Below are 23,432 nucleotides of genomic sequence, written 5' to 3' on the forward strand. Positions count from 1 at the left end.
CCCAGATAGTGACCTAGTGCAAAGTGCCCAGGGCTTGGATTCAGAGGGACAGGCTTTGAATCTTACTTGGCTACTCATTTCCTTGTGACCCTAAGCAAGAGCTTCTATTTCCTTATCTGTGAAGTGGGGATAACAATGGCCCGAAGTCACAAAGCTGGTGTAAGAAAATCACTTGGTCCGCATTAGAGCAGTCCAGAAATGGAAGTGGCTGGTATTTTCCCACAGAGCCACCTCCTCCTGGCTAATGCCAAAATTTCCCTCATGAGGGCTCCCAGGGGGTCAGCCTGGGGTGGAAGATAATGGCTAGAAGACCTGGATCCCCAAAGGGAAAGAGACACTGGTGCTGAGCCAGGCCCTTCCCCTTCCAGGCACTGGGGCCTTGACATATTATACAGGAGTGATTTTAAACTCTGGACAAAACAAGAGAGAGCAACCACAAAACCTAACAATTGAAAATGCCATCACCTGTCAGGACAGGGAGGTGTGTCAGGAGACTGTGCTCTTCACAGAGTCAGGTGAGGGGGTCCCAACTCCATCCCCTTCAAAGACTGTAGAGACCCAGGCATTCTAAATGCCCTAAGTCTCAGCTCCTCAGGGACTTACACGTGTTATTCCCCAGCCTCTAACCTCCTAAGGGCCCCAGTAGTGCTGACCTCTAGCCTCCAACCTCTTGGGGATTCGAGAGTCCCCATTCCTCAGTTCCCCTACTCCTCAGAGACCCACACATCCTGATCCCCCAGTCCTTACCCTGTGTAGGATCCTAGGGATCCTGATCCCCACGTTCTCAGGCTCTCTCTACCTCCAGGGACCAGAGGCACCACTAGGGGCAGTAAGGGGTGTACAGCAGCTGGGATAACTTCCTCTGGCCCCAGCACGATTGCAGCTCCAGGGGTGACATCATCTCCTACACCAAAGTCTGCTCCTTCAACCAGTGTAATGACATTAACAGCACAGCTTCCATCCTGAGTCCAGCTCCTTCAGGTAACCCAGGGTCTGAGGAAATGGGGCCAATCACCAAAGAAAGACCTCAGGAGGCCTGACTCTGGTCCTCTGCAAATTTAGGCCATTTCTGACCCCTTGCCAGGCCTCAGTTTCACTATATAGGAAATGACAGTATTAAGCTAGATAATTTCTAATATTTCTTCTAGCTCATATGTTCCATGTTGCCTGTCCTATGGCCTCTCCCAGCCTTGACATTCCAAGGGCCCTCCCAGCTCTGACATTCCCTGTTCTAAGGCCCCTCCCAGCCCTGACATCCTCTGTTCTACAGCATTCTAAGTGCTTCCCATTCATTCTATAGCATTACTCAATCTTCACAACCTCAGGCCAATGAACAAAGATTTTTATTCCTATCTTAAATCTATTGTTGCCCAGGGAAGAGAAGGAGTCACACAGATCAGTCCAGAACAGACTCAAGATAAGAAAGTAGATCCTGAGGTCTTTCCATCACAACCACCATGAAGATGAGGACCCAGAGACATGCAGAGAGAGACAGAGACAGAGATAGAGGGAGCAGGGGGGAACTATGGGGGCCCCTGATCCCCCAACAAGCCCCTGACTGTGCCCGCAGTGGCGTGGATATATCATGAAGTAATTGACACAAAAAGACAAAGACATGGGGCTTGGTGAGTTGTATAGTTAAGCTATAGACTGATTTTAATGGAGTTACTGACAGTATTTTATACAGGTTAATTGCTGAGTTATCCTGACTTCAAAGAAGAGTACAATAAAGCATTAATTAAGTTTTTTATCTCCTTGTTCCTGGGAGTGAGACACTATTTTTCCTCAAGGCTAACCAAATTGAAACATTTATGTTCTCTCACACATAGATTATTACCAGGCTGAAACATTTCTGTCATCTCCCATGTGGGCAATCAGCTACAAAGGTGGGTTTTCTTTGCTAAGTCTTCTTATCCTAAAACTGGCCTTGCCGTGCATAGACCCATTCTCAATTGACCCTGCCTTGCAGAGGTCTAAGAGGCCTAAACAGGTTATAGCTGGCTCCCCATGTCTCCCCCATTTTTATTCTGTAATTTTAAGTGGCTTAAACATAGCATTCATTATCCTAAGGACACAAGATAGACAAAAAATTACCATGACCAAACAAAGAATACAAGGTAGTGTATGAAAAATAGTCAAAAATACATTATTAAATGGGTTAAATTTTTTGAAAATATAGATAATTGTTTTTGCTACCCCCTCTGAATCAATACCAGGAAGAGGGGCATTTCACTATTTCATCATTCCAATCAATCCCCCCTTTCTCTTTTGTAGACACTTCACCATTAGAGATACACGTGAATTCTTTCCCTTAACCATCACCCATTTAAGTAAATATAGGAAGGACCGATCGAAGCATTGACAAGTCAAAGGGGGCAGTCCCCTTTATAAATATAGATACGTAGACTCAAAAAGAAATAAAAAATGCAACTATCTCTTTAAGATTCAAAAAGTCCTGTCTTATACAGCTGTCTGGCAAGGAATGTCATTAATGAATTCCTCTGGTCTTTGGTATCTGTTCCAGCCATCTCCAGCACAGCATCTTCTTTTTTGTTGTCTTCTTATAGGAATCAGCTTTCTGTCCATTATCCTACAAGAGTGATCTTAGCACAATTTTAAATTACCATTTCTAATCTTTATAACCCTGATCATTTTTACAAACTCAAAATTTGAACCATGGCCAATTGTCATATTTAAAAAACTCACAACAGAAGCCAGTGTCTTACACTTTACATACATCCATTATTAATTTCCTCACCAGGAGGATGAGATGTCACTTAAGGAATTAATAACAGGCTTCGTCACATACATAAATACATTAAATTGTGAATTTTTAACACAATGCATATAGAATCTTAACCTTTTAGTCATGCCATGTTTCTTTGATGGCATTTACAAAACAAACCACAAAACATTCTTCTTTTTAGCCTCATTAATTGTAACAAAACTTTAGACAAGCATGGTATTAATCAAATAACAAAATAACATTGCTTAAGGAACATTTACCAAAGGAGCCTTAAGTAGCTCACATGCATTTCTACCCTTGTTGATAAAACTTTACTAAGTTGGTGAAAAAGTCCTCAGGTAACACTAATTCCAGAGAATTGTAACAAAGTTTCTAGTTATTGCAGAATTCTTAGATATCACAAAGTTTCTTAGTCAAAAAGATGTTGAATACTGCTCTTAGAGTCCTTTTTAAACAAAGGGAACATCTTAACATGAGTCTTAAGCAGTTTGTATAAATTTCTGCACATGTTCTAGTTCTAGATAAAAATAAGATTAGATTGCCTAGTAAGATAACACAAAAGAGCTTGTATCTTATGTTAACTACTTGTTCTGATCACAGAAATTTACTATAGAAGGAAGAGGTGGGGACAGGTGTCATACCCAATATGATAGGATAAAACATCCTTGCTTTATTTAAACTTAGATATAGTTATAGATCTTCAATGCAGATAATTATGTCCAAATTCAAACTCAAAACAAAATTAGTTATGGTCCCAAGTGCCTTTTGCCTTAAACAGCAAGTTTCACCGATCACAGCTTAGTGCCAGACACAGAGCTGCAATAGGCAGTAAAGATTTAGCAGGATTCACATACATAAGGGATTGCATTTAACAGCTTTCCTTCTCGAACTTAAACTTGTCCTGGTATAAAAGTCAATTGTTAGAATCTTTTCTATTTATTGTACATAAACTTGCAATTTCTCAGCAAGCCAAGTTCATTATTTAGAATTTACATAAATTAAACAAGTTCTTTTCCGGGGACTGATGAACTAGCCTATAGACATGGTTTACAGGGGTCTTGGTAATTTTACAAAATGAGGAGCAGTAACATAAATCTCAGGAAGGGGTTAATAGAAAAACCTTGGGCCTGTCTGCTATCTTTTGCCTTTTTTTGGAGCACACTTATTCAAGGTCGAGGCTTTCTAAAAATCATGCATAGGATTTTACAAAACTTTTCTTCATAAAAATATATCTCTTTCTCAGAAACAGCTTACAATTTATCCTGATATTATTATTGTTAATTTCTAAGTACTAAACAATTTTTAAATTTGATCATGAAAACTTTTCCACATAATTGAAGAGAAAAAAAAGAGAGAAAACTAAACACTGTTTTGTAAATACTAGACTTAAGCTTAATTAACAATCTCACAAATTCCTAAATGATAGCAAAACAATTAAAGACAAAATTTGCTAATTTATGATTTCTTAAATTACAACACTACAAAATATTATAATACATGGTCACTTAGAATGATTTAAAAGTTTTCTAACTCAGCACAATTCTTGGCATAACAACATTTAGATTATAAAAGAAATTGCTTTTCTAACAACACAGATGATACAGTTGCTTACCAAGTTATACAACAAGGAAAATTTTAGAAATGCCACAATATCCTAAACAATTATTATTTATTTAAATTTCAAAACCAAAACCAATTAATTACCATTCCGGTGGCTTTACCTCAGTCAGATGTGATCCCAAATTGCCTGATACAGAGAATCATTCACCTCACATTGAAGAAAATCCACATAAAATTAATGAATATGAAGCAATTATATTTAACTTAAAACAGTCTACATTCAAATAGCATTTATTTTTTGCCAAGTGTTATGCTAAGCACCTTTATAATCATGCGATCTTTGTAATATCCCTGGGAATGACTTCCACCACCATTCCCTTATTGAACAGTAAACTCAAAGTAAATAGAATTTTCTTGGGGCTATATAGTTAACAAATTTCTCAATGCCAAATAACAATATGCACTTTTTTATTTATTCAAATATACATTTCTAAGTTCCATTCACATTTTTCTTGGGAAAGTTTTACAAATAGTTTGCAATCACCTATTATAATTAGGTCGGTTTAAAATGTGCTGGGCCAGTATTCTAACTACTTCTTTTGGCCCAGGTAAAAAGGAAGCCTAAGGAATTTGAATCATTGCTAAAAAGGTATAGTCAGTTTCCCTTCTAGGCAGAGGAGTTTGATAATTAATTGAACATTAATAATAATAATTCACAATAACCAATATCTTTACCATAGCTAATATCCATATTAGATTTAATAGAACCTACCCACGAATCTAGCCTGAAAGGTGGGAGGACATAATTCCTTTTATCTCTCTAGAACTTTATTGGTTTTTAACACTAAAACAGTAATCCCAAAAAACCTGATTAACAATGTCACAAGTTTCATAAGTGCTGGCCGAATTGTTTTAGCTGTGACCTTCTATTAAGTACAGGTAAAGGTAGCAATACCTGGTTTTTTAAATGGCAATTACAAAACGTGAGAAGACAGGGTTAGCAAGACTGAGAAAGTAACTTAACCCAGTTTTACACAATTGTTTCCATTTTTTAGTTTCAACAAAATTCAGATTAAAAATTGCTTTGTCTAACACTATTTTTAGCTCACAACATTCACTCAACTTTTACAATACAGGAGAATTTTACTACAATTTAGAAGTACAATAATAGTACAAACAGAAAAATTTCAGATGACATTAATTGCATTCCCAAATCGTTACATATATTGGGCTTACCAAGCATAGAGGCTTTTCTTCTCTCCCCACAATTGCACAGCTTGGCTGTGGACTGGGGGTGGTCGAGCCAGGGACTTAGGAAAGGGGAGGGGGCCTAAGGACCGGGGAGTGCTGGGAAGCTATAGAGTCCAGCACCTGAATTAAAGGTCTGAGGAGTCATTGAGGAGGGTCCCTGAGGAATCTTTGCTTCCTAATAGGGGTTGCTGGGCTTTGGGAAACTTGAAGCAAAAATTCCAGGTTCCAGTGGTGTGGGAGCAAGGACTTGGGGGCTTGAGAGGAGAGGTTCCTCTGCTTGCCTAGAAGCATGGGTGTCAGGACGCCCAGGGGTCCAGGGCTGTTGTCAGTGGGGTATGAGAGGGCAACAAAGTAGCAAAGTAGAGAACAGGGAGTAGAGCTTTTGTTGCAAAATGTATTTTGATTTTTGTAGTTTCAATGTTATTATAATTTAATTTACATAGAGACTTTAGGTGAAAAAACATCAAAATAAAGGGCCTAAATAAGAAAAAGCAGCTGTAAACAGGGCAATTATTTTGAAATGGAGCCAACTGTCTATTGTATATTCACAGCTGAATCACTTTTTAAACTTTCCAAGTAGCAAACTTAGGAAGACCACAGCAAGCTAGAAATATGTATCTATTGAGATGATTCCTATTCTAAGAAGTATTTTTGTTTCTCAGGACTACAGTAAGTAACAGTCTTTCTGGTCAAATATGTTCAGATTGGCTCTCATTCTCTGCTTTTACTTCTCTGCTTTGGAAGCTTTAAGCCACTTGTTTCAAACTCAAAATAGGAATGAGGGTCATTAAATTTCACACAAGGATCTCTGTAGTTGTATATTAAAAAGTACTTATTAACTCTATAGATTTATTTAATACCTTTATGTTATTAAATATTTTCCAATTCTATTTATAAGATCATTACTTAAAGTTCTTAATTCTAAAAATTGGGAAACCATAATTACAATGCATTGTAGAGCACATTCTAGATTTTTTTAAAGTCCTTTTTCCAATTTTTTATTTATTCTAGTCTCATGGTGATTCTTATTAACCACACATGAAATAAAACATCTTTGTATATACTTCTGACACAGAGCTGGAATCTATAGATAGATTGGAGGGGCATATAAAAAAATATAACTCTTTTGTCATTTAAACTGATTTTTCTTCACATTCATAAGTGTATTGTTATTTTGAAAAAGGTTTCATATGCTTCACCAGATTTTCTATGGTAAACAGAATCTGTTAAAGAATTTTTAGCTACTTTAACATTTATTGCAGCCCTGGCTCAGTCAGAGATAGGGTGTAAAGATCTTAATCTTTGTAATTTTTACTCAAGTGAATTTTACTTCTATGTTTACTTCTTAAAAACTTTTTTGAAAGTGAGAACCTTAAATCCTCCCACCAAGGTGAGTGGGACTCTGGAAAAGATCCAGTGGTGCTTTGTCCCTTCTCCCCCATACTGGGAAACTCAAAATGTCTCTTTTTCAGATCTATGCATTTTCCGAATTTGCCTAGTGCCAGATAGCATAATAAATTCTAACTTATCTTAAACATCAAATTTAGGAGTAATATATTTCACTTAAATTTAAGGGGAAAAGAGTCTCATTTTCCTTCTTATCTCTCTTCACAACCCAAATTTGGCCAGAATTGGAATGAAGGGAGAAAGAAAGAACATTTTCTTATTTCAACAATTTTAACAACAAAGAGTGAGATAACATACTCTCTTCACACAGAGACACACAACACAAAACAGATACAGACAGAAAATGACAGGACGCACAAAAAGGATTTCTATAAATGCACTGCACAAATTAGACTTTGCCGGCATTTTTCTTTTCCCTTTCTACTTCGGTAACTCCCAATTAGCTAGTCTACCCACTAATGGGTTATTGTCATCCATCCCTGGGCTGAGGCTCACAAGATCTCTCCCCAACCCCAATATCATGCTTAACTGATCTTTGTACCATAGGAACTTTTCCTTATGAAGTAAGACACATTTTTAAAATGTTCCGTATGGAAAAGGCTGACTTTAGGAAGTGTTCTGGTCCACCTTCCCTTAATCTTTTGCTCATTTGTTTTTCAGTGATCTCCCATCTTTCTAAATCAATTGTACCTTCTTGTTTTTGCTCTTCTGTTATACAGAAACCTCTTTCTGTTACAATTTTTCTTAATACTTGCAGATACAGATCCCTATCCTTAAATTGTATCTGTCCCATGGTTAACTTTTCTAAATCTACTTTTCTAACTCTCTAAACCTCTAAAATTTCTACAATCCCCCAGTAAGCCTAGTGATAATTAATCCTCTTACCTACATGAATCTGCTCCAGAGCCTGTATTGGTAAGACATTACTTCATCCCTATTGGGGTCCTTGACCAGCAAGGACCTGTCTCGGTAAGCAATAAATGAGGCCAGAGTCAAGGTGGAAGTGACTGCAATTTATTGGGAGAAATCATCCATTTTTATGGGGTTTGCACTACCTGAGCATAAGCAAGTGGCCAATGGGTATGAGGATGACAGCATGGGAAAGAGCAGAGATGTTGCAGTGGGAAAGGATAGCGATGCTGCAGTACAGGTATACTGTTGCACTTTGTTTCAGTATGGGTATCGGCATGGGCATGGGAAGAATCTGGCTTGTTGCAACATGGTATCAGAGCTACATGGGCTACATGAGACACGAGGCAGGATGTCCCCATAAAGTGTCAAAGATGTTCCAGTAAGTAAAGTAACAAGGCACTGCGTTAGGCAATGGTTCAAGAGCATTAGGTAATGGCCAACTGGGTCTCTCCTTCTGGGCTCATGTGTCCCTCGTGGACAGGCTCTGCCTGCATGTGTAGATAGACTACAGGGGCTTCCCAAGGGCAGAGGCCCTTCCTCCGGGTGCCTGCTGTTCCACTCCTACTAAGCCTGTCTGGTTTACCCAGGAAACAAGCCAAGCGCTAGGGTCCTAACAGCCCCGGGGTCGGCACCAACCCCTTATGCATCCCCGTCAAGTCCCGGACCTGTACTCCCTTTTCCGAGCGCCGACTGTGCCCGCAGTGGCGTGAATATATCATGAAGTAATTGACACAAAAAGACAAAGATATGGGGCTAGGCAAGTTGTATAGTCAAGCTATAGACTGATTTTAATGGAGTTACTGACAGTATTTTATACAGGTTAATTGCTGAGTTATCCTGACTTCAAAGAAGAGTACAATAAAGCATTAATTAAGTTTTTTATCTCCTTGTTCCTGGGAGTGAGACACTATTTTTCCTCAAGGCTAACCAAATTGAAACATTTATGTTCTCTCACACATAGATTATTACCAGGCTGAAACATTTCTGTCATCTCCTATGTGGGCAATCAGCTACAAAGGTGGGTTTTCTTTGCTAAGTCTTCTTATCCTAAAACTGGCCTTGCCGTGCATAGACCCATTCTCAATTGACCCTGCCTTGCAGAGGTCTAAGAGGCCTAAACAGGATATAGATGGCTCCCCACACCTGACCCTCTTCCTCCCCAAACAGCTTGTCTTCCTCTGATGGTCTCCAGTGTCCAATATATGTGGCCTTGGGATCCTCCTGTTCAAGCACCGCTCTTTCCCTGTGCCCAGAGGGCACCTCCTGCTGTTATCAGGGACTGTTCCAGCTCAGGGGAGATGAGGGCCAGACCTGGCTCCTTCTGGAGCTGGGACTGGGGGATTAGAACACCTGGGACCCTGAAAGAACAGGGGCCAGGGTCAATCAGGAAACCTGGGTCCATGGGGAAGGGGTGGGAACTGGGGGGTCTGGACTCCTGGGTCCATGGGGGCTGGGAACTGGGGGATCTGGACTCCTGGGTCCCTGGGGGTAGCAACTGGGTATCTGGACTCCTAGGTCCCTGGGGGGTGGAAACTGAGGGATCTCAACTCCTGGGTCCATGGGGAATGGGTGGGAACTGGGGGATCTGGACTCCTGAGTCCCCAGTTCTAAAGTAAGAGCTCTTTCTATGTCTCTCCGGGAACAGGAGGAATTTCAAATGGCTTAGGCATTCAGGGCTGTGCCACCAAAACCATCACAGGCTGCCATCTACTCAGAAACATTCAGGCTTTTGGGCCTATCGCTGTGACTGAGGTCTGCCAAGAAGGGCAATCAGAGGACCAGAGCTCCTCTAACAGGATTTCTGCCAAACCTCCGAATAGAGTTTTTGCCACCATAGCGCAAGCCTGGGGAATGGGAGCTAGATTGCTCCTGGCCCTGTGGGGTTGCCTCCCTTCACTCTGAGGGCCTCTAGCCCTTCTGTGACCCATTAAAATCTTGAGAGTCCCCTGACCCATTTTGTTATGAGTGTCTTGATTCAAACAAAGGCAGGACTCCAAGACACTTGATTGCCTTAGTGCTGAGAAGCACTCCAAAAGAAAAGACAACAAAAATATCCCACCCTGCTCGCCATTATATTTTCAAGCCCTCCAGGATCCTTGGCCTGCACAATCTAAATGGCCATGGATCCTGGAACAAATAAAGGCATTAATTATACTTTGCAATCCCACATTGTTCAATAAACTAAATGTAACATTCATAGCAACATCCTTAAGCAAAACATAGCATTCCCCAAAATACCCCCTTATTTAAACAAGCAGGGGGTCCCAGGCCAGGGTCTTCCCTAGCACAACATATCATCCTTAAGGGGTGGCAGAAAATACAAACACCATCCATCCCAGGTCACAGCAAATTACAATCTCCTCAGTCAATACAGAGTGTCCAAATGAAGCCCTTCTTGAGGGTGTGTCCTTCTCCCCACACTGCTGTTGCAGGCTTCCTCCTGGCACCCTCAGGTACTGGCATGCTTTAATGAGCAAAGTCCCAACACAAATAAAAAAGTCCAAATAAAGTTCTATTGGGGTCTATTCTCCCCATACTGCTACAGCCTACAGCCACCCATTTCCAAGTCCTGAGGGGCAGCTGGGAAACAAAGCCAACAGGGTGGGGTCCTGGCGGGGGGGGAGGTCCATGTTACTTCCCCCCACCAACCATAGACAACTCCACCCTTCCCTTGGGTCCCAAACTGTCCCAGGAGAAGGCAGCAAAAAAACATACTCAGCTGCAAAATTTTTATTTTGCCCTGGGGCTGAATTCCAAGCTCCAGGGTTCCTCCTCCTCCAGCAGGAGCTGGCAGCTGCTGGCCTGAATCCTGATGCAAGTAGCTCTCACTTTTGCTCTCACTTCACCAAGGTCAGCTTGCAGGCAGTTTTCCTCTCTTTCTCAGTCAGTTCAAAGGCAGCTCTCCACTTTTTCTGTCACCTCACCAATGCTCCTGCTGAGTCTGAACAAAGACGGTTCTCTGCTCCTGCTCCATGGCTCCACATACAATATAATCTCAGGACATTCACACCTCCAGCACAGTCTGGAGCTGGGCTAATCCAGTCAAGCCCTGGCTCTGGCCATCCCCACCTCCCCCAAGCCTTTGCTTGTTTTCCTCCCACAGCCACTGCTCCTGCTCCAGCCTGTCCCCTCCGGAGTGCTAGTGGAGAAGGGAGGGGGAAGGAGAAGTTATCTCCCAGGGGCCCTGCTCTGGGCACCCTGGGAAACCACTCCCATCACTGTTACTTGTCTGTTTTCCCTCAGGACACTGCTGCTCCTGGGACTCCACAGAACCATAGCCACCACAAGTATAAAGAGCAACCCAATAACTAGGAAACATCCAACCACTATCCCAGTTCCCCAAAACCCCATTCGTTCCTTTTAGTCTGAATATCCTGCCAATTATACGATTTTGTAACAACAATGTTGCCACTTGCAGCTACCATGGCTGTGTAAGGCCAATAACACCAGCACACAGGAGGGCTGCTAGCACAAATTCTTTGATCTGCTTTTCTAGGGAAAGCAACTTTAAGGGGTTAACAATCTTACTTTGATTAAACATATGTATTTCATTCACTTAGTTCAGGAGAAAAAGTCAGCACCCTGAACTTCAGAGCAAATACAAACAGAAACTGCAAACAGAGACAATATAAACAGATCAACAGACAGGTTTCTGTCTGACCATAACAATACATATATATTTACCAGAGAGATAAGCACCAACACCTGGGTTTTCAAAGCTGGGGGCTCCAATGGCTACCCAGAGTCTCATCTTGCCAAATCACCAACAATCTTCCAATGAGTGTGCCCCCAAAGCAAAATGCCAACCTCAGAGCATATGTACCCTGTTTAGGGCCCTGGGGCTTAGTACCTACTTAGCAAAAGCGTGTGGGAAGGATTAATCACTAGCACCACGACATATATATTATTTCTAATCAATGACTTTTGACTCAAATAAAGGCAAGATTCAAAGACACTTGATTGCCTAAGTGCTGAGAAGCACTCCAAAACAAAAGACAACAAAAAATTCCCACCCCGCTTGCCATTACACTAGTCGTGTCAGGGAAGCAGGGATACACCTCATCCCTCAATGGCATTTTCAGGCTCTCCCTCTACCACCACCACTCAGTAACCTCTCCTCCAATAAATCACCTCCTCAAGATCATGGTAACTATTTTTACTAACCCCAGAGACATTCTCCTTCCTTCCTCAATGCCTGCAGGGACTGACTCACAGTCTTCGCTGCCAGCTTAACTCCTTCTTTTAGCCTAAGAGCTTTTACATATTACGTCAAATTCCCTCACTTTCCAGTTCCTCAATTAACTCAGTTCCCATGACTTTCTTCTCTACTCCACCTCAGCCACACACAGAGACAGTCATGCTCTTGATCTTGCCATCATCCACAAGTGATCCACTTTCATGTTCATGAATTCCAAAATTCCTTTATCTCATTTTATCATTCAATCTTTCCCACTACTTTACAATCTCTTGCCCTGTTTTTCATCCTTGATGTGACCTCCAATCTCTCCATCCCTTCTTTTTGCCCAAGACATTCCCTCTAGCACTTACTACACTCTCTATCCCTATCATGACGCTTTGGTGAACTGGTTCAACTCTATACCATCCCCTAATCCTAGATCTCTTGTCCTCTTCTCCTACTGATGATCATGCCCTTCCAAGCCTCATCTAAGGTCCTGCTGGATTCAGACAGTCTTTGTGCTAAGGCCCCTCCCAGCTCTGACGTGCTATATTCTAAGGTCTTTTCCCAGCTCTGACACCCTAAGTAATAAGGTTAGCTTAAGCTCAGACATTTTATGTTTCAAGGTCCCTTCTAGCTTTGATATATAGCTGTGACATCCCATATTCTAAGGGCCCTCCCAGCTCTGACATCCCATGCTCTAAGGTTCTTCCTAGTCCTGGCATTCTGTGCAGTTCTGTCTCACCAGGTCATAGCACAAATTCCCAATGGTTCTTGCAGTAAAGTCCTCGCTTTGGAGCTCACAGCTCCTCAGAGATGCTGGTTTGGAAGAGGAGATTCTCGTCACTCTTGGCCATGTTCCTTCCCTACATTTGAGACTCAGTTGACATCCCATCTTTTGTGAGAAGCTTTTCCTGGTCCCTCAGCTCTTTATCCCTTTCCTCTGAGACCACCTTCTGTATACCATGTATGCATCTTGCTTATGTCTGGGGATGTTTGCATGTTGTCTCCTCCATTAGTGAAAGGAAACTCTTACCTCCCACCGCACTTTGAAGACAGCTGGTGGTACAGTGGATAGTGCTGAGCCTGGAGTCAGGAGGACCTAAGTTCAAATCCAGCCTCAGACACTTACTTGCTGTGTGACCCTCAATATCCTCAACCACAAAGTGGGGATAATGGTAGCACCCACTTCTTGGAGTGGTTGTGAAGGTGGAATGAGAGAATCTTTGTAAAAGGTACTTAGTACAGTCCTTCACTCCCTTCCCATCTTTCTTTGTATACTAAGCACAGTGCTTGGCACCAATAGGTAACTGATAAAATTCTCTGACTCTAAGTCATTATTCTTTTAAGTCAACCTAGGGAAGGAGAGAGGATTGGGAAAGATGAGGAGAAAGCATGGGGAGAGAAGGAGGGCTAGGCAAGAAGAAGGTTGTGTTAAAGGCAGAGGGGGTCAAAGTTACTGTCAAGCTGTGCAACTTCTCCTTCCCCCTACCCTTGGGCTGTCTTCATAGATGATTGACACATTCTGAGCTGAGGCAAGTCTGGAGCAGAGATGTCCTCACCCAATGAGGAAACTAAGGACCAAGGACCCTGATAGATTCCCTTGAGGAGGCAGGGTCTCAGAAATAAGATGCTTGGAGTCCCTGGGGAGTGGCTGGGTACCTGGATCTCTAAGGAATGTAGGGCCTAGGGGATGAAATTTCCCCCTAAGGAACCAGAAGCCTGGCTGCTAAGGTGCTCTACGCTGGCATGCCTTTCCTTTGACCCAATAGTTAAGTAATTATGGGTTTTCTTTCCCCAACCTCAGGAGGATGTTTGCTCAGCAGAGGGACATAAGAAGGGAAGTTGGATCACTTAGAAGGTGACAGAAAGAACCTTCAGCTCCCACCCAGATCAAGGCTCCAAGACCATGAGACTCCAGCTGCTGTTCTGGCTCCTTGCAGTAGCCCTCAAGCTTCCTTGTATGTCGTGTGGTTCACTAGTCCCCCAGGTCCTCTGGCAAGGACCAGGAGCTGAAACTGCAAGATCTTGGAAGGGGAGGGAGAAGGATTCTGGAGAGTGAGGTCATCCTTGTTGTGGTGGAAAGGGGAGGAGAGCTAGACCTCTGGCGCCTAAAAATGTAGAGCTGCAGATCCAGGCACTCGGGTGGGTTTGTGTGGGAGGCAAGAATTGATGAATGGGGACTTCTAGGTCCCTGTTAGGAAGGAGGTTGGGGATCTCAATGCCTGTCCTTCAGGGAGAGGTGGGAGGGAGGGAGGAAGGGAGGGAGGGATAGATATCAGGGTGTCTGAGATAGGGAGTGTTTAAGTAGCCAAGGGTTAAAGGAGCCAGATGGGAGCAGCTCTAAAAAGAATGTGCCTAGAGGCACTTGGGTGAACTCAGCTGGTGCCTTGGAAGCCTCCTGAATCTGCAGCCAGGGGAGCTCTTTGAATGCTGGCTGTGTCTTACTCATGGTGTGATCCTGAGTAAATCACTTCCCTTCCATGGGCCTCAGTTTCCACACCGGTAAAATGAGACCCTTCCAGCTCCAGATTTGGGGGTGCTCCTGGATGTGAGGAGCTGAGGTCACCAGGAAGAAGGACAGCATCTAATGGCACCTCTTCTTTACTCAGGGAGCAAGGCCCTGGTCTGTAAGAAGGGCTACCTGATCCATGATGATAACAGATCAGCTTTCCCCGTCTCATGGACTATCCATCTGAATGAGACCTGTCAGCCAGGGGAAGGATGTCAGGAGACCCTTATCCTTCTGGAGTCAGGTAGAGAACTCTGGGATAAGAAAGAGGCTCTGTGGTCCTCTGCTACTTCCCCAGCCCACCTCCCACCTCCCCAGGGGCTCTTGTATCCTAGGCCAGAAGCTGGTGGACCTCTGCCTCCAAAGTCCTGGTACCCAGGACCGTCCTGTCGCTGCCTCCTTCCATCATAAATTCCTCCCCGCCCCCCGCAGGGAACAGAGTGGGTGCAGTTATCAGTCATGGGTGCACTGGAGGCCAAACCCATGAAGCCAAAGACATCCAGCACAGAGCAGGCCCAGGGGTGACCATTGCATCCCTGTAGCCAGAATGGACTTTGTTTTCTTTGAATGACTCAGCTCACCTCGTTGAGCTTCCCTGGACGCTGGGGCTTGCTCTTCTGGGGCAGGACTAGAGCTTCCTGTGTGATGAGTCGTGGCACTGGCTGAGGGGAGGTGTGTTAAGGTGGTCTACGCTGGGGGAGGGGCCGAGTCAAGAACCAATCGGCCCTGGTCGTTCAGGCGGCGCTTGATGATGTCAAAAACTCTATAAGAGGGGAGAGGACAGCTTGAAGATCCTCCTTTCCTTTTCCGGTTGGAGCCAGAGACACCTACAGCCGAAGCTGAGCTGCCGGTAGCAGAGCTGACTAGAGGCTAGTGGGTAATCTTCTTACCGTAGAGGGGAAGCATGTATATGATTTTGCCTTATACCATCTCGCTTCTCTGTGGCCTTTTGGTTACCCTTGTAAGGCGGACTTATTGGGCCTGGAAGCTTTTGATGAAAATATCAAAATGGGGACGCTGGTTTGTGGGCTTGTTATTGTGGAGTGTAAATACATGCTTTAGTTCTCTTGCCTTCTGCCTAGAGAATTCCTTATATCCTGCGGTTCTGGACCTTTTAGGCACATATGAGATTCTCTTTGAAATCATAAATTCTGCCTTCCTAATATAATCCCTCACCAAAGTTTGCCACTCAGACCTCTGCAATGATCTTGAAACCAGTGTCCCCTTGTGGACTCCGGAACCCACAGGTACCCTGGGCAGAAGGAGGGAGTAAAAAGGGCTGAGAAGCAGAGGGGGGAAGGAAGGGAAGGGAGGAGAGGAAACGTACTGAGGTGAGGACAGGAGAGAAGAGACTGAGAGAAAACAGGGAGAAAGATGAAGTCCTACAGGAAAAACAGGAACAAGATGTGGGTAGAGCAGACAGATAGAAGGAGGTGGAGGAGGAGGAGAGTGGAGATGGTGAAGGACAAGGGAGGGATGAAGAAAGATGAAGGGAACAGAGGAAGGAAGAAGGGGTCTGGTCCTTGCTCAGGGATCTGGGCTTCCCTGGTACCCACCCTTTTTCCCTCCTCAGATGCCCCAGCACAAGGGGGCTTGCAGTGCCCAGTCTGTGTGTCTCCTTATTCCTGCCCTTCTGATGCTCCCCTGGTCACCTGCCCCTCAGGCACAACTCACTGCTACAGTGGAACCATCCAGCTCTCTGGGGGTGAGAACCACAGGCCTGAGTGCCTCATGGTGGTGGGGGCTGAGTCTGGGCTGCAGTCCAGAAAGCTGCATCTCTTGACTCAGGCCAGGTTCTAGAGCAGGACTTGTCTCCCTTAGGGGCACCTGCATCCCAAGCCTGTGAGTGAGTCCCTCTCACCCCCTTCTGTCTCTCTCTACAGGAGGTCTTTCACATCCTCTAAGGGTTCAGGGCTGTGTTCCCCACAATGGTTGCCAGCTGCTCAATGGGACAACGGCAATTGGGCCCATTTCTCTGACAGAAAGTTGTGAGAGTGAAGGGAGCCAGGGTGAGTCAAGGGACCCCTCAGAGCCTCATTAGCCTAGGGTCATTCTTTTATGAATCCTGAACTTCCTTGACCCTGGATGTTCACTTAATGCCCCTGCTGCTCCCAAAATCTGACCCACCCAATATATCCCCAACATGTCCTCTTCTCATCAATCAACAAGCATTAATTCAGTATCTCCTATGTGCCAGCTACTGTGGTAGGCACTGTCCTCAGGAAGCTTACCCTCTATAAGAAAATTTAACCATGTACACCCACGTACAGAGCTGATATGGACATAGATGTAGAGACAAAATACATTTGGTATATTAGGAGGGGAAAGCAGTAGCCAGTCCCTTTCCCAAGAATTCCTCCTCCCACCCCTCTCCTTGCCCTGGAGAACCACTCACCTTTGACTCTCCAAGGGAATGTGGGTTCCCAAAGGATCACAGCAGTGGGGTTGAGGGGAGATCTGGAGGGAACATGAATCCCCAATTAGACCACTTTCTGCCACCTGGTGCCAGGGTCTATCTGTACATGCAGAGTGTAAGAGGGTCCTATTGATGGGGCAGAGGGAATAAGGAGGGTTGGCTAGTGGCCTTGAAACTTGGGACCTGGGGGGCTGAGACACCTGGGTCCCCTGATTCCAGATGTTTTCTTTCCCTAGACACCAGGGCCCTGGTCTGCTTCAAGGGAATACCTAGTTGCAATAAGGGACAAATCAGATTTCCCCCTCTCATTTACGGCCTCCTACAGAGAGACCTGTGAGCCAGGGGAAGCCTGTCAGGTCACTCTGATTCTCCTGGAATCTGGTAAGGTGCAGATAGAGCTCTGAAACTCCAATACATCCTCAGCCCTTTCCTTTCACCAACCCAGGCATCCCAGGCTCCCAGCTCTCACCCCAGGTAGCAAAGCACCCACCATCCCCACATATCTCATCATTTGGCCCCAAGGGGCACATTTATAGGCCCAGTACAGCTTCCATTGAAAGGCTAAGGTACATCCCCCATCCCTGCAGGAGACAGAGTGGCCATAGTCCTCAGTAAAGGCTGCCAGAGAGGCCGCACACGGGAGCCACTCAACACTTGGCACAGAAGGCCCCCAGGGGTGACCATCTCCTCCTACACCCACGTCTGCCACTCAGACCTCTGCAACAACCTCAGCTCCACCATTCCCTTGTGGCGCTCCCAACCACCCACAGGTACCCTGAACTGGGGACAAGGAGGGAGGGAGGGAAGGAAGTGGGCCTGAGAGATAAAGAAAGAGGAGACAAGATGGCAGCAGTTAATGGTGCTTGTTCTAAAACCCCTCCCAGCCCTGACATTCCCTGTTCTGGGCCCCTCCCAGACTTGCCATTCCCTATTCTAAGGCCCCTCCCAGCCCTGACATCCCCTGTTCTAAGTCCCCTCCTAGCTTTGACATTCCCTTTTCTAAGCACCCTCCCAGCTGTGACCTTCCCTGTTCTAAGACCCCTCCCAGGTCAGACACTCCCTGTTCTAAGGCCCCTCCCAGCCCTGACATCCCCTGTTCTACAGCATTCCAAGTGCTTCCCATTCATTCTACAGCATTACTCAATCCTCACAACCACAAACCAATGAACAAAGATTTTTATTCCCATCTTAGAGCTGTTGTTGCTCAGGGAGGAGAAGGAGTCACCACTTAGTCCCGAGCAGAGCCAAGATAAGCAAGTAGATCCTGGGCTCTTTCCATCACAACCACCAGTGCAGAGAGACAGAGAGACAGAGACAGAGGGAGCAGGGGGGAACCATGGGGGCCCCTGATCCCCCAACAAGCCTCTGACCCTCTTCCTCCCCAAACAGCTGCCCCTTCCCCTAGTGGTCTCCAGTGTCCGATGTGTGTGGCCTTGGGATCCTCCTGCTCAAGCACTGCTCTTTCCCTGTGCCCAGAGGGCACCTCCCGGGACTGTTGCAGCTCAGTGGAGGTGAGGGTCAGACCTGGCTCCTTCTGGAGCTGGAACTGGGGGATTAGAACACCTGGCACCCTGAAAGTACAGGGGCCAGGGGATCAGGAGGACTGGGAGGTTGGGCTGTAAGCTGTCAAATCAGGAACCTGGGTCCATGGGGAAGGGGTGGAACTGGGGGATCTGGACTCCTGGTCCATGGGAAGAGGGTGTGAACTGGGGGATCTGGACCCAAGGGTACCTGGGGAGTTCTTGGGAACTGGGGGAGCTGGACTCCTGAGTCCCCAGTTCTAGAGTGACAGCTCTTTCTGTGTCTCTCTGGGAACAGGAGGGATTACAACTAACTTGGGCATCCAGGGCTGTGCCCCCAAAGCCGTCACAGGCTGCTGTCTACTTGGAAACACCCAGACTTTTGGGCCCATTGCTGTGACTGAGATCTGTCAAGGATAAGGGCAATCTGAGGACCAGGGCAACACCAATGGAGTTTCTGCCACCATAGTGCAAGCCTGGGGAATGAGAGCTGGATGGCTCCTAGCCCTGTGGAGGTGCCTCCCCCCACTCTCAGGGCCTCTGGCCTTTCTGTGACCCATTAGCGTCTTGAGAGTCCCCTGACCCATTTTGCTATGAGAATGACCTTACACATAGATGGCTCCTCACTCCCAAGCCCCACCCCATACCCTTGTGCCTTGATTGTGGAAGACAGTTGGCAGGAAGCACGTGGAAGTTGTTAACAATTACTAAGTTCTTTCTTTGAAAGACAAAGAAAATTAGGCTGCACATGAGTGTTTATTTCTCTTAAAGCTAATGGAACATGCATATAGAGATATGTATGAGGGCTCATCATAGACAATGAACTCAGGGCTAGACAAAGCAGACTTTATGTCTTCAGAGCAATCCCCTCCCACCCCTCCCTCCCTCCCTGGCTCAGGATGCCTGTGTCAGCCAAAATTATAGTCTCTAGATATGTTAACCATGATATGAGAAAGGAATTTCTTAATTGAATAGATTGTAAATACAATAAGATAGGAGAATGTCAAGTGTCAATTGAAATTATGGATCCAGGATGTTTGTGTTTCCCCTACAAAGCATATGTCCATAAAATACCAAGATAAGAAAAGTCCCACTACTCAAGACAGTGTCCGGTTCCAGGAACCCTGTCTTTAGTGGTCATAAACAGAATGCTCCTGGTCACCCTCATCCCACTACTGACACAGGAAGGGTCGTTTTGGGTTCACTCAGAGAACAAAGCAAAGCACGTCCACTATGCCATAACACACAAAGCATTGTGGTAGGTTAAGCTCAGAGTGGGCCAAAATGTCTCTCCTGATTGGCCAATCCATGTTTTAGGCCTTTCTCAGGTCTTGGGGGTCCAAAAATGGTTTGGGGAGGAGTCTACAAGGATTCGGAAATGCATTCTGTACCCATCTGGGACCTCAGCCTGCCTATGGTGTGATGGTGGAGAAGAAAGCAAAGACCATCCCCCTCCTCCCCTTCTTCCCTCACTCCCTGACACTGCTTTTGTGCTAGCTCAATTCCTGATAGACCAGTGACCTCTGCATGGGCTCTCCTCATACAATGGCCCTAGTTTAGCGGACAGAGAGCTGGGAGATCTGGGGACAAGCCAACATCTGACCTATCCTGGCTGTGACACCCTGGACAAATGACTTCATCTTGGCCCCTAATGCTGACCTGCATTGGTTTATAGGATTGGAGCCATTTAATCTGAACCCCACATGTTTCAGATGAGGAAACTGAGGTCCAGGAAAGTTAGGTGATGCCCCAAGGTCTCACTGGGTACTCTGCATTTGAAGAGCAATTTAGCTCTGTAGAGGAAATTTCCTCATGGAGACTTCCCCATCTAGATTACAACGCAGCTAAAAAAAAAAAAAAGTGGCCCAATGAGCCTTGTTCTAGAGAATACCCAGTTGCCCGAAGTGGCTTTATTCAGGACTTCTCCCCTCCCCTCAATGGTCTCATCCTCATATTGCCCCCACCTCTCCTCAGTGGTCTCATCCTCACGACGACCTCCTCAAACCTCCGAAGTGGTCTCATCCTCACTATTCCCCTGTCCCCCATTTCTCCTCAGTGATCCCATCCTCACAGTGTCCCCCCTCTTCCCACTAGGATCCTCAAGCCTGTGATCCCCCATAGTAGAGGGTAGAAAAGATACCTGCAGATAACTTCAATACACAACATTAAAGTATTCAACAAAAATTCATGAAACACCTGCTATGGGCACAACACTGTGCCAGGTGCTGGGGATACAAAGAAAAACAACTGCATCCCTGACCTCAGGGAGCTTCGGCTCTACTGGGGGGAATGGAACAGGTCCTGCCCTCTGTAAGTGCTTCATGGAGCATTTGGCCCCAGCTAACTCTTGGATAAAGATTGACATTCTGTGAAGCACAGAAGGAGAAAGAGCATTCTAAACATGGAACAATTTAGATAAAAGTGCAAAGACATGGATTGTCAAGTTGAGGGTCAGATCTGTGTGATTTCACTGGCATGGGAAGTCTCAGGTGAGGAAGCTCCCTGCTCCACTGCAGGCTGGCACCTTCTCTGCCAGCTTGTCATCTGAGCAAGCACTTCCTAGAGTGCTGAGCAGGAAAATGTCCTGTTCCATATCACACAGCCAGAGTGTGCCTCAGGGAGGTCCTCAAACCAGGTCTTCAGGACTTAAAAGCCAGCTCTCTGACTACTATGGCCCATCAGACCAATATGAGCTCTGAATGCAGGCTACCACAGGTGGGGCACACGTAGTTGATGTGAACATTTGGAGTGGAGATGTTTCTGAATTTTGCATCTCATGTTTCTTCTGAGCTAATATAATTCTGCCTTGCTCAGAGAGCCCGGTGCCTTCTTTGATGCACACACAACATGTTGGGCAGTCCAAGTCTCATGATCAATACTAAAGTTCTTCAGAGAGACCTTGAGAGTATCCTTGTATCACTCAACAAATGTGCTCTCCTCTTGAAGCTTTTTCTTTCCCTCAATCTTCTGGCCTTCACTTTGACCTGCCTCCTTCTTGATAACATGTAATCTCTGACCACACTTCCCAGTACTGTTTGCACTTTTACTCACTAGTTGTGTCAGGGAAGCAGGCATACTCCTCATTCCTTCATGACATTTTCAGGCTCTCCCTCTACCACCACCACCACACAGTAACCTTTCTTCCTTTAACATTCATTCAAACCAAATACATCACCTCCTCAAGATCCCAGTAACTTTTTTGCCAACCCCAGAGACTTTCTCCTTCCTTCCTCACTGCATTCAGGGACTGACTCACAGTCTTTGCCTCCAGCCTAACTCCTTCTTTTAGCCTAAGAGCATTTATATATTACATCAAATACCCTCACTTCCCAGTTCCTCAATTTACTCAGTTCCCATGACTTCCTTCTCTGCTCCACCTCAGCCACACACAATCATGCCCTTGATCTTGCCATCACCCATAAGTGATCTACTTCCATGTTCATGAATTCCAAAATTCTCTTATCTGATTTCATCATTCCATCTTTCCCATTACTTTACAATCCCTCACACTGTTCTTCATCCTTGATGTGACCTCCAATCCCTCCATCTCTCCTGTCTCTCCCAAGACATTTTCCTGACCACTGGCCACACTCTCCATCCCTATCATGACCCCTTAGTGAACCAATTCAACTCTAAACCATCCCCTAATCCTGAATCCCTTGTGCCCTTGTCCTACCAAGGATCATGCCTTTCCAAGCTTCATCCTTAAATGACTCCCACCATCTGCTCCCTTCCCACCTATTTCTGTGGTACTGAGCTGGAGAAAATCAGGAAACTGTGCTGACTGGGTCAACTACAAATTTATGTTTCATTATCACAGTGGGCCCTAACTGTAGCAAGGCAATTTTTTAATCAATTCACTATTCCACTCACCATAGTGGCTATTTTAAACTTTCATACTTCCTCAGACCTCCCATGTCAACTCTTCCCTGCCACCCTCTCAGCTGAGAACCTCGCCTCATGCTCCACTCAAAAATTGAGGCCATTAGCTGAGAACTCCATCTTTATCTCATAATACCCAAATGCCCTCTCCCACTACCTCCTCCTTCACTGGTGTCTCAGGAAGAGGCAGCCCTTCTCCTGGCCAAAGCAAACCATTCTAAATGCACAAGCGATCCCTTTCCAGTCCATCCTCTTCAGCAGACTGCCCCTTCTGTCATCTCCACTCTCACTCATCTCCAATCTCTCCTTGTCCGTTAGTAGAATCCCTTCTTCCTACAAACATGACCATGTCTCTCCCACCCTTAAAAACTGTCATTTGCTCCATTCATCTCCAAGACGTATCAACCCATGCCTCTCCTTCCTTTTGTGACTACACTCCTGCAGGATGGTGCCTACCATTTATGCCCCCACTTCCTCCCTTCTCCCTTCCTTCTCATCTTTCTGCATTCTGACTTCTGACCTCATCATTCAAATGAAACTGCTCTTTTATTAAATATTTTATTTTCCCCCAATTACATGTAAAGACAACTTTAGCATTCTTTTAAAAAAAAATTTTGGGTTCCAAATTTTCTCCTTCCCTCCCCCATATCCCCCCTCTCTGAAATAATAAGCAATTTGATATAGGTTATACGTGTGCAATCATGCAAAACCTATTTCCATATTAGTCATGCTGTGAAAAAAAGACAGACTCAAAGAAAAGAAAAAACACCAAAAAAGTGAAAAATAATATGCTTCAATCTGCATTCACATTCCATCCAATACCTCTCAACTGACTTTCTTGTTGCTTATATTTGTATCCCCACTGCTTAGCACAGTGACTGATTAGTGTATAATAAGCACTTAATAAATGCTTCCTGCTGACTTAACTGCCTTGGATCTCTCCCCCATTCAGTTGTCAAAATCATCTTCCTAAAGCCCAGGTCAAACCACATTACTTCCCTACTCAATAAACTCCAATGGCTTTTTATTACCTCCAGGATCAAAGATAA

At 45.1% G+C, this 23,432-nt stretch overlaps 1 protein-coding gene across 1 annotated transcript in view; it reads left to right on the plus strand.

Moving 5' to 3' along the window:
• The window catches only part of LOC118836373 (CD177 antigen-like), a 32,053-nt gene extending 12,754 nt beyond the window's left edge, over positions 1-19,299 (plus strand). Inside the window, exons 11-21 of the mRNA XM_036743685.1 lie at positions 884-981; positions 14,666-14,809; positions 14,998-15,103; positions 15,736-15,812; positions 16,139-16,270; positions 16,449-16,574; positions 17,218-17,314; positions 17,427-17,455; positions 17,569-17,751; positions 18,371-18,492; positions 18,800-19,299. Of these exons, the coding sequence (XP_036599580.1) occupies positions 884-981; positions 14,666-14,809; positions 14,998-15,103; positions 15,736-15,812; positions 16,139-16,270; positions 16,449-16,574; positions 17,218-17,314; positions 17,427-17,455; positions 17,569-17,751; positions 18,371-18,492; positions 18,800-18,901 (1,216 nt within the window). The 3' untranslated portion in view covers positions 18,902-19,299. The remainder of the gene's footprint in view (positions 1-883; positions 982-14,665; positions 14,810-14,997; positions 15,104-15,735; positions 15,813-16,138; positions 16,271-16,448; positions 16,575-17,217; positions 17,315-17,426; positions 17,456-17,568; positions 17,752-18,370; positions 18,493-18,799) is intronic.
• Positions 19,300-23,432: the final 4,133 nt, after the last annotated feature.

This window comes from Trichosurus vulpecula, chromosome 2 (genome assembly GCF_011100635.1).
Source record: "Trichosurus vulpecula isolate mTriVul1 chromosome 2, mTriVul1.pri, whole genome shotgun sequence".
Lineage (NCBI taxonomy): Eukaryota > Metazoa > Chordata > Mammalia > Diprotodontia > Phalangeridae > Trichosurus > Trichosurus vulpecula.